Below are 10,890 nucleotides of genomic sequence, written 5' to 3'. Positions count from 1 at the left end.
GAGGGGAGGGCAGTGGTTGTTGTCTACCTTGACTTCAGCAAGGCTTTCAGCACTGTCTCTTGCATCATCCTCATAGGCAAACTCAGGAATTGTGTCCTGTGTCCAGAATGAGTGGACAGTGAAGTTGATTGAGAACTGGCAGATCCCAGAGGGCATCCCAGTGGCATAGTTGGAGGCCTGTCATTAGTGGTGTCTCCCAAGGTTCAGTGTCGGGCTCAGTATTGTTTAATTTATTCATCAGTGACTTGGATGAAGGGGCAGATGCCTCCTCTGCAAGTTTGCTGACAATCCAAAGCTGGGAGAAGGGGCCAATGCCTCAGAGTACTGTGCAGCCCTTCGGAAGGACCTCAACAGATTGGAGAGATGGACAGAGAACTGTCTGAAATTCAACAAAGGCAAGTGTAGGGTCCTACACCTGAGGAAGAATAACCCCAGGCACCTGTACAGGCTGGGGGCTGACCTGCTGGAAAGCAGATCCGTGGAGAAAGACCTGGGGGTCCTGCTGGACAACAAAGGTATTCGTGTGCCAGCAGTGTGTCCTTGGAGCCAAGGCCAATGGTATCCTGGGGTACATCAGGAAGAGAATTGCCAGCAGGTTGAGTGAGGTGATCCTGCCCCTCTACTCAACCCTCTGAGGCTGGATTGACAGTGCTGTGTTGTCTCTCAAGAAGAGACAACTGAGAGGGAACATCATCAACAGATATAAGTATCTGAAGGAAGGGTGCCGAGAGGATGGAGCCGGACTCTTTTTGGATGTGCCAAGCAATAGGACAAGAGGAAATGGGAAGAAACTGATGCACAGGAGTTCCACCTGAATATGAGGAAGAATTTCTTTACTGTGTGGGTGGTCAAGCGCTGGAACAGATCATCCAGAGAGGCAGTGGATTCTCCCTCCCTGGAGATATCCAAGAACCATCTGGACACAGAATCACAGAATCACAGAATCACGGAATTGTAAGGGTTGGAAGAGACCTCTAGTGATCATCTAGTCCAACCACCCTGCCAAGGCAGGGTCACCTAGAGAAGGTTACACAGGAACACATCAAGGTGGGTTTTGAATGTCTCCAGAGAGAGAGAAAGAGAATCCTGTGTCATGTGCTCTAGGATGACCCTGCTTGAGCAAGGAGGTTGGACCAGATGCCCCACTGTGGTCCCTTCCAACCTTACCCATTCTGTGATTCTATCATTTTGTTTGCCTCCGAGCTACTCCTCGTTAATGACCTCACTCCTCTGACCCACTTAAAAGCTTCCTTCTTTGAGAAATCAACAGTCAACAGTACACTTTACAGATGGCCCCTCAATTACTTAAGCAACCCAAAACATCTTTTGTGTGTGTTTTGTTTGTTTGTTTGTTTGTTTAATCTCTTATAGCATTCCAGCTACGACTAGGTCGTAGTCGCCGCTATTACCGCCGCGGCTCCGCCCGCCCCTGCCCCGTTCCCCTCCCCTCCCCGCTGCGGGACAGGATGTCCCGCCTCCCGCTGCTCTCTCGATTGGTAGAGCGCTCCGCGGGCGTAGCAGGAGCCGAGCTTAGCCCGTCTCCAGTAGCGAAGGAGGGACCGGCGAGCGGCTCCGCCGGCGGAGGGGTGGGGGGCGGGCGGGCGAGGGAAGGAGGGGCGAGGATTACCCGGGGCCGAGCGGGCGGCGGTGTAGCGACGCGAGGAGCCGTCGCCATCGCCGCAGCTGCCCGGTGAGTGTGAGAGCCCCGACAGCTCGGTCGGGCTCGGCGGGGAGCAGGGAGGAGAGGGCGGCAGTGCCCCCGCCCCGCGGAGCGGTGGTGGGCGGGCGGGCGGCGCGGGGAGAGCGGCCTCCGCTCCGCATCCCAGGAGGGGAGGGAAGGGGAGGAGCGGCCCCCGCGCCCTGTGCGGCGACCCCTGCCCGGGCGGGGCTTTCCCCGCTCCTCCCGCTCGAGTTCCCGGCGACCCCCGCCCCGCCGCCCCCTCCCCGGGCTGGCAGAGGTGGGTGAAAGCAGCGGCTGGCCCCGTCAGGGGCGGTGATAGCGGGACGTGAGCGCAGGGGGTGGTTTGGGATGGGATGCTCCCGGGAGAGGGGCAGCCCCCGGGCCTGGGCTGCCAGCGGGGAGGAGGGGGTGCGGGTGACCCTGATAATCGCTTTATGTTGGCCTGCGGCTTGCGTAATCTGCGATCAATTATTTATTTCATGCACCACTTACGGGGCTGAGGGGCAGCGTTAAGGCCTCTGGTGTGGCTCAGAGCAGCAGAAGGGAGGCTTTCTTCCCACGGGTGTGATAGGGAAGGGAAGGCTTTTTTCTGGATTCAGATAGTGTTGTTAATGCGTGTTCCTCTCCCCGTGCAAATTCAGGGGATGTAAGCGAGGGAGGTCCTTCTTCATGATACATTTTTAAAGATCAAGTGGAAGCCATCCTAGTCTGGACAAAAATAACCTTGTGTGGTTTACTTCATGTGCTAGATTGTTCCCCCCCCCCCCCCCCATTCTGTGGCAGGTTGGGCTGCTCAGCCAGCCTGGAGAGAAGGTTGAAGAAGGAAACATGTCTTCTGATTCTTTTTGTCTGTCTGCTCAAGCAAGATTTGACTCCAAATGGTTGAAGACAGACTTGCAGGTAAGAAGTTTGATGGTTGTATTGCATCGTGACCTTTCAGGTGCAGATCAAGGATGCTTTTAGTCTGAAAAGCTGATGAATAGAAGATTGCTCTTGAGTTAGTGTATGGGGTTTTCTGACTACGCAGATTTAAAGCTGGTTTTGAAGAAACATTTTGAAGAACTTATTTTGAGCTGCAAATAGATCTTCATTGTCAGTTCAGTCCCTTCTGCTTTGAAGCAAGCTGGGCTACATATGTATGTTATCTTTGTACAATGTCAAAACCCTTAGTTAGTATGTGGCATTTCTGCTAGAACTATAAATTCTTCATTTAGGCTGTTGCTAAATGTCTTGCCTGCATAGCAGCTTTAATGCATGGGAGAACTGAAGCGAAAGGTGATGGAAATCTAATTTACGTTTTCAAGAATTCAAATTAACTTTAACTGTAGCTCCGTTTATATGATGGGTAGAGGCATCCTTTTGAATTTGCTCCTTTTTGAAGGGAGTTAATTTTTTGTCAAAGATATGTGGCTGAAATGGAAGTGGTCTTTGAAATGTGCCAGTGTTTGGTGAAAGTTTTCTTTTGTCTTAGAAGATGATCTCTTCATTGTATCATAGAACTTGCATAAGGGAGGAGAATACCATCATGTTTTCCAAAATCGGTTTTGACAAGTGGAAAATACAGAGAAATAGAGTAGTTTGGGTCAGTTATATTTGTTTTAGATGAAATGAATAACTAGATTAAGTCCTTGTCTCCTCATCTTCCTTTCCCCAGATGTTGCATATAGATCCCTTACCTTGAATAACTGTGCGAGTTCCTGCTCAAAACTCTGAAATTCTTGTTGGGTTGTGCCAGCCAGTGTTATTCCTTTGTTACAGTTAATAATAATGCTACTGAAAATTTCTCAAAAATTCTGTCTTTATGACTTTATCCCAGATATGTACTGACAGTCTGAATGGTTGAGTTGAGCTGTTCATGTGGTTAGACAAGGATTTTTCCCCATGCAGTTGTGATTGGAAAGCAGCCTTTCTCCAGTATTTTACATCAAACAAGCTAAAGTGGAATCAGAAGTGACAGATATAGCCTAAGAGGTTACATTATTTACTAGGTTTTGTATGTAAATGCTATAAAATGACAGGGCTTGCTCTTGATTTGGCTAGATTGGTTCTATTTTCATCTTCTGTCCTTACAAAAGTAAAAGTTTTAATCTAAAGTCAGATGTTTTGTCTAATGTGGTAAATAAGCACAGTAAAAGATGTTTTGGAGATAAGCTAATTAAGAAATATGGAAATATTTTTTTGTTTCCAAGAGGGTAGCTTCTAGATTACAAATATATTGCTTCAATGATTGTTGAATACAGGAAGATTTTAGTTGAAAAAGTGACAACCTTTGTTTGTAATAGCTGCTGACTATGTGTTCCTTTTTTTTTTTCTGTATTATATGGGGTGAAAAATGTGACTATTCATGTGATTTGTCAGATTTTTCCTCTTATTCATAGTAGCTTTTTTCTGCACCCCTTTGTCATGTAAACTTTTTCAATTGTCATTCAAACTTCTAACAGTTATTTTTAGTTGTGTGTATAAATGCAATGAAATATTTGTTTTTAATGAGACTGTAGTTAATGTGTTGTAATAATGCATTTTAATAATAAAAGTCTTAATTTGTAACACAGTTCTATGAATAAATGCTCTTACTTATAAGAGTTCTTTATGAGTAATTACAAGTTAGACTCTAATTGTCAGGGTACTCCCTTTGTTTTCTTCTAATCAAGCTGTAATCAAAATAATGAGATTAATGAAATAACAGTAATTGTTTGTAATCTGCTGGACACAAACATCACTTTTCTGGAATCTTAAGACTACCCAGGCTGCCTGGATATAATATAATTTTCTTACTAGATTAACTGTTTTTTGGTATTACACAGGTTCTTATCACAGAACTCTTATTTGGATGTATGTATTTGGTATTTTGAAAAATCTGTATGTGAGCCTTGAATTGCATCTTTTTAATGTATTAAATGGCAGATGTCTTCTGTCAAGTAAAGGGGTTTTGGGCTCTGGAGAATTTTTCTATTACATGATTGGCTATTTTAGCTACTGGTTGACTAGCATGACCTAGCTGCATGTGAATTTTTTTTAATAGGTATAAATCCTGTCTCTTAATCCTTTTGAGTTCAATGTGTACTGAATATGCAGATCTCCTACCATGCCTGTTTTTGCCATCCCAACCATAGAAGGGTCTTATTGGTGTTCAAGAGACTGTCAGCAGGAGCTGAAAAGATGAACACAGTACTATGAGGGGTTTGAAGAAGACACACTAAATGACTACAAACTATTGTTTAGAATGGGACCCTGAAACTCTTCAGTTTGCAGCTTTTTTAACTTTTCACTGTAAATCATTCCAAGAATGAGTAGGTGAAAGTTCTTGGAGAAACAGAATTATACTTAGGAGACATACAAAGTCTTTAAAACTAACCTTTGCTGTAGCAAAATTTGGGGTGTGTAGCTAGAATTGTAAGTAAAATGTTTCATTTGGTGGCCTGGTAGTCTCCAAAGTCTGACTTACCCTTTTTCTTTGTCACTGCTGCTGGACAGTTTGCTCTTTAGACTTGACTGGCAGTTATTGTGGATTAAGCCAGTGAAATGTCTCTGAAAATCATTTTGTTTCAGTTGAAGATGCTGTTGCGTTAACAATGTAATACACTATATTCTAGTACTCTGTGCATTAATAAGTCTATAATATAGTGGTATTAATATAATAAGGAAAGAATGATACGTGGATTGTAGCATGGATTGTGTTTAATCACCTGTGTGCGTCACTGTTGCAGCTGGCGTCCGGGCCAAATTTAAATGTTCTTACTCAGTTTTGGGATGTTACTGCTAAGAAACAAAGGCAGTGTGAGGTAGCATGTTATTACTGTTCTTAAGAGAATGTTAAAGGTGCAAGCCCTTTTGTAGTAGCAGTGAGCCTCTGGCCTGCAGGATTTACTGAAGTGGTGCGAAATGTTAATAGAAGTGTATCTTGACAATACGCTTTTTGCTTATATTAATTTATCTGAAACTAAATAATACTGTTATAGGAAGCCAAAATGCTCTACAAAGACCCAGATGCATCCCGTGACTATTCTGTGTTATTTTGTTAAGTCTGTGATTTTTGACCTGTGATTGTATGATTTACAGTTACTGGTATAATTTTGAAATGCTTAGAAACAATTGTTTTACTAGAAATTCTAAATTTCTTGGTGGAGCAAAATAAGATACTCTGTGTTGTCTGAAAAAAACACAAACTGTTACAGCAGCTGAAAAATTAAATCAGCTGAATATAAGATAACATCAGTAGTACAATATGTAATCCAGCCTTCGATGATGTATATCAATATATGTGTGTATAACATCACTCTTAATAAAATAATCCTATGAAGTCATAGGTGGATTTTACTACAGGTCACTTTATCATGTGTTATGTTTAACGTCACTAGAAAAGTCATCATATAATTTCAATTTCTAATTTATTTATTTAGATTTGAAGTAATACATTTAAAAACACCTACATAATTATGACTATTTCTAGTAGAAACCATCACATTTATAGCAAAATCTGTGTGAAATAGGAGATTTTGTTTTAATGACTGTTTCTAAGGAAGACATCCTTTTATTTTAAAGAGGGGAGGTTAAAGTTGTTTATTTAAACCTAGATACTCAGTTTGTAGAATCAAACTGTGCTTAAAATAATTCTGATTAAATAGATGTACTGTACTAATTTAGACTCTTATGCAGAGACCTTTAATTAGTGATGGATGAATAACTGAAAACTAGAATTGCTGTGAGCTAAGGGGATGCATGTGTGTGTTCAAATGGTGTTTAATTAGACTGCTTATTCTGGATCCTGTGGAGAACTATTGTGCTTACTAGCAGGAGTTAGAAAACTTTCATTTTCCTGTAGTGTGGAGAAAAACTTTAGGCAACGGTGAAGGTGCAAGAGCTGTCTACAAGTGGAATATGATGCATTTTCATCAGTTTTCATTGAGTTCATTGTTGGGAGACTACTTCTATCATCATCTTTTGCCATGATGAAAGTGAGCTTTTTAAGATGAAAAATCTGCCTTTAAGAGTTGTGTTGGTTTGAAATCTTCTTACTTTCCCTTCAAAATTACATTCAGCATTTTGATTTTTATGAAAATCCTACTCTTTGAACTGGAAGACCAGCAGCAGACTTACTATGGAGACGTTTCTAGTTTAACCCTCAAATCCAGTGAAGAAATGTGGGGCTGCTGAACTTTTCTGTCTTTGCTGTCAGAGCTTTGGAGCAGTATGTTTAGATCTAATGATGGTTCACTGTGCTTTGCATAGGTATGATAAGCAGCTGTGGTTTCAGAACATGCTTCATTCAGCAGGGAAGGAAGGAAGCTAGGACAAAATACTGACAAAGACAACAATGAAAAAGGAAGCATGAGTTGAATGGATTCAAAAAAGCAAATACGAAAGAGAGACTTGGGAAAGGACGTACTGTTCTGTGATTTTCTTTGCTATTACTGGGCTGTTTTTAATTTTATTATATATCTAAAGAGAAATGTTTTTTAATGGACTCTTTAAAATACCATGTCGATGCCGGTGTCTTATTGTCTAGAGTTGATGGGAATGGACAGGAATTTCACTGCTAGCCCTGTTGGAGAATGGCTGCAGCATATGCCAGCAGCCAAACTGGATACCCCTTGGACTTAACCAAATGTTGTAGTAGACAGAATAAATTACTGTTTAACTGCAGAGATGAGATTAACGAAAGATTAGAGTGGGGCCTGCCCAGTTTACAGTAGAAATTCACTTTAAAGTCTACTTAGGGCCTTACCTTTTTGGTTTGGGATAACTAGGGCTGAGCCTTAGGTCTGTGTGGGAAGTATGGATTTGGTGAGATACATGGCTTTCCAGTGCAGAGATCAAGATGTGCTCTGGGAATGAGAAAGTGCAACAAATGGCGGAAGAGGCTTGGGGTTTGTGAAAGTGAGGTGCATAGGAGATGGGGATTGAGAGGAGGTCAACAGATGCCATGGGAAGGATGAGGGAGATTTTGAGCATGGGGAATGAGTAGGAGGATTACGAACATGGGCTAAAGTTGCAAGGCAGTGGATAGTAGTAGTGGAGCATGGAACTGCTCTTGTCCAGCGTGTAGGTGGTAGGGCAAGCAGGGACTTAAGAGGGAGGTTTACATAAAGTACATCTCTGGTACTGTTGCCAGTTGCAAAAGTTCAGTGAAACTTAATTATTTTTAATTTGTTAGCTTACTGAGTTTGTCAAGTTCATCCCTTTAAACATTCACAAATAAAGTTACTAAGGTATTAGAGGGAAAGATGTCCACATAAATCAAGCAATCTAGTGTGAGAGAGTGTTAGACTTTACAAAACACAGATTGCTGCTCTTGTGCTTGCAACTCAAGTACGTCAGAAACGGTGAAGACACCAGATGTGTTTTTTGTCTCTTCCACTTCACCACGGATTACCTTGTGAACTTTAAATAAAGAATTCAGTGGAAGAAGTGCCATTTTTTTTTTTTTTTTTCAAAATAGAAGGCAGAGAGATACTTTCTAAATTTGTTCTGAACAAATTTCTATTTCTCTCTGACTGCTTGGATGTGTTGAGAGACTCCTTACAAATTACTGAATGCAAGAGGTATCAATGAGAGCAAAAAAAGAAAGTAATATATACTTGTTCTGCCTAAGATAGTCATAAAATACTGTAGAAAGAAAGAAAAGCAGGATTATGTAGTCAAAGCTGATATTCGAGTTTTCTACCATACATTTGACTTACTGTTATCTTCAGCTGCCAGTTTCATAGTATCACAAATGGTTGAGGTTGGAAGGGACTTCCGTAGGTCAACTGGCCTAACTCCCCTGCTCAAGCAGGGCCACCTAGAGCCCATTGCCCAGGACCAGGTCCTAATGTCTTTTGACTATCTCCAGGATATTAAAACAACGTCCCTGGGCCCTCTGCACCAGTGCTTGGTCACCCTCGCAATGTGAAAGTGTTTCCTGGTGGTCAGAGGGAACCTCCTGTGTTTCAGCTTATGCCCACTCCCACTGGTCCTTGTCACTGGGTGCCACTGGGCAAAGCCTAGCTCCCTCTTGTTTACACCTTCCCTTCAGATGTTTATATATATTGATGAGTTTTTTCCCCATAAGACTTCTCAAGGCTAAACAGTCTCAGCTGTCTCTGCCTTTTCTCATGAGAAAGATGTTCCAGGCCCCTAATCATCTTTGTGGCCTTTTGTTGCACTCCCTTCTATATGTCCATGTTTTCTCACACTAAGGAGCCCAGCACTGGACCCAGCACTCAAGGTGTGGCCTCACCAGTGCTGAGAGGAAGGATCACCTCCCCAAATCTGCTGGTAATACTCTTCCTAATGCAGCCCATGACACCCATTAACCTTCTTTGTGGCAAGGGCACATTGGTGGCTCATGTTCAGCTCAGTCCCCATCAGGACCCTTGGGGTCTATTCTGCAAAGCCATTTTCCACCTGAGTTACCTCCAGCCTGTACTGGTGCCTGGAGCAGTTTCTCTCCAGGTGCGGGACTTCACACTTGTTGTTCAGCTTGATGAGGTTCTTCTCAGCCCTTTTCTCCAGCTTGTTGAGGTCCCTCTGGATGCCAGCATGAGCCTCTGGCCTCCCCATTTCTGTAGGTTAAATGACATATTTCTCTCAAGAGAGTGGTAAATCTTATGATTATGTAATTTTGAGATCATGAAAATAAAATTGCTTAAATAATTTATCACTTTAGAACTCAGTCTTTTCTTTCATTTTTGACTATCATGTATAGCATATAGCGTCTATTTGCTGAATGTTGAGTAGATTATTAAGTTGTCCTCAGTTATGACAGATGAATTGGTTGTAAGAACTGTTTCTTAGTGATCCTTTCAGTTGGTTCCTTTGATTATTGCTGCAAAATAGGTCCAGTGTTTCTTTACTTTCAAGCATGTCTCCTTTTTCCCTTCCCCCAACACACATACTGCTGACAAAATGTTAACTACAACCTGAGTAAAGGCAAAATTGTTTATCTGAAGGCTGCTTATGGGGTAAGCTTCCACATGAGGTATTTTTGTAGAAGGAGGTGGAACTCTCTGTGACCTCTAGTCTTGGTGGTTCCTCTATCTTTATGCAACATACCAAGAAAATTACTTTGATAAGAATTTGAACACCAAACCCAAGGCAGAAGAAATTTTGTTTACTTTTCCAGTTTTGAATTGTGTGAAAGAATTGAGTGAACTTTGTGCTGTGTAAAAGGATTAGAAGTTAAAGTGGAGAAAACAGTTCTTGATTCTCCTTTGCAGGAATGCTTTCAAAAGTAGTAAATTTTCTGAAATAAAACAGTGCTACATTATAAAGAACCTTGAATTCAAAGCCTGTAGGCCTTTAGATTGTAAACTGTGAGAATCGTTTCCATACCAAGGTGATCTGAATGTAAAAGAAAATGTGTGAAAATACAATTTATTAGAGAAAGAACTTTAGTTTTTGAAAACTGTAGCTTATTATGCAACCCATCTGGAGGGTTGCCTTACTTACTGTTTTTCAAGCTTGTATTTTAGCATAGGTTAGCATTTAAGTTTTTTTTTAATCTATCACATATGAGCCAAAATTAATGAAACAGCTGTGTTTTGCTATTTTCACAAGAAAAAAATTATGATAAATGAATTCCTTAGGTGCCCCTCTAAAGACCACATCTGAAGAAGGAAAACCCATATATTGTTGAAATATTTATAGATTGAGAACAATGCAAGAAAATCAGTTAATGGGGAATGATTTTTTCATTGTTGAAATGAACTATAAGATTATTTCAATTTTTTTTTAAATTAAGCCAAATGTGAGGCTTTTAGGAAAACACAAATCTTTGCAAAAAGTCTTTGTGCTGTCAAGCTCTGAAGAATAGGGACTGTACCTTTCCGTAAAGCATGGTCACTATAATTCTGGTGCTACACAGTTGATTAATCACACGTAAATTGAATAATGTCTAGCTCACACTGCATCATTTTTTTTCCCTCTTATATCTCTGAAATCAGGGCATAGTAAGTGACAGATAATTACAATGTCAGCTTACATTTTACACTGAAAGAAAAACTACTAAATCATCAATGTCTGAGTGAATTTCTGAAGTATGCAATATGAAGTCAAGAAACTACTATGGTCATTTAGTGTGTTACAGTGGTGTGAAAGCATGCAACTTGATTTTAATTCTTCACGTTAACTGAGATAAACTGGATTAGCAAATGTCTTTCCTGCTGGTGATTGTGTCTCTTAAAACTTTTAATCTTTATAATCGATAAAATAGATTTTATTTTGAGCTA

General features: G+C 41.2%; 1 protein-coding gene across 3 annotated transcripts in view; it reads left to right on the top strand.

Annotated features, from left to right (window-relative positions):
• Positions 1-1,573: 1,573 nt before the first annotated feature.
• HERC2 (HECT and RLD domain containing E3 ubiquitin protein ligase 2) overlaps positions 1,574-10,890 on the top strand; it is a 105,361-nt gene continuing 96,044 nt past the window's right edge. For 2 of the 3 annotated variants that reach the window (XM_032677825.1, XM_032677827.1), the window contains exons 1-2: positions 1,574-1,690; positions 2,479-2,581. In XM_032677825.1, coding sequence (XP_032533716.1) covers positions 2,510-2,581 — 72 coding nt within the window. In that variant the 5' untranslated portion in view covers positions 1,574-1,690; positions 2,479-2,509. The remainder of the gene's footprint in view (positions 1,691-2,478; positions 2,582-10,890) is intronic. The other variant, XM_032677826.1, reaches the window with a different exon arrangement.

Source organism: Chiroxiphia lanceolata, chromosome 2 (assembly GCF_009829145.1).
Source record: "Chiroxiphia lanceolata isolate bChiLan1 chromosome 2, bChiLan1.pri, whole genome shotgun sequence".
NCBI classification, from domain to species: Eukaryota; Metazoa; Chordata; class Aves; order Passeriformes; family Pipridae; genus Chiroxiphia; species Chiroxiphia lanceolata.
The sequence above is the reverse complement of the archived record's forward strand: the minus strand, read 5'-3'. Positions and strand labels throughout refer to the sequence as shown.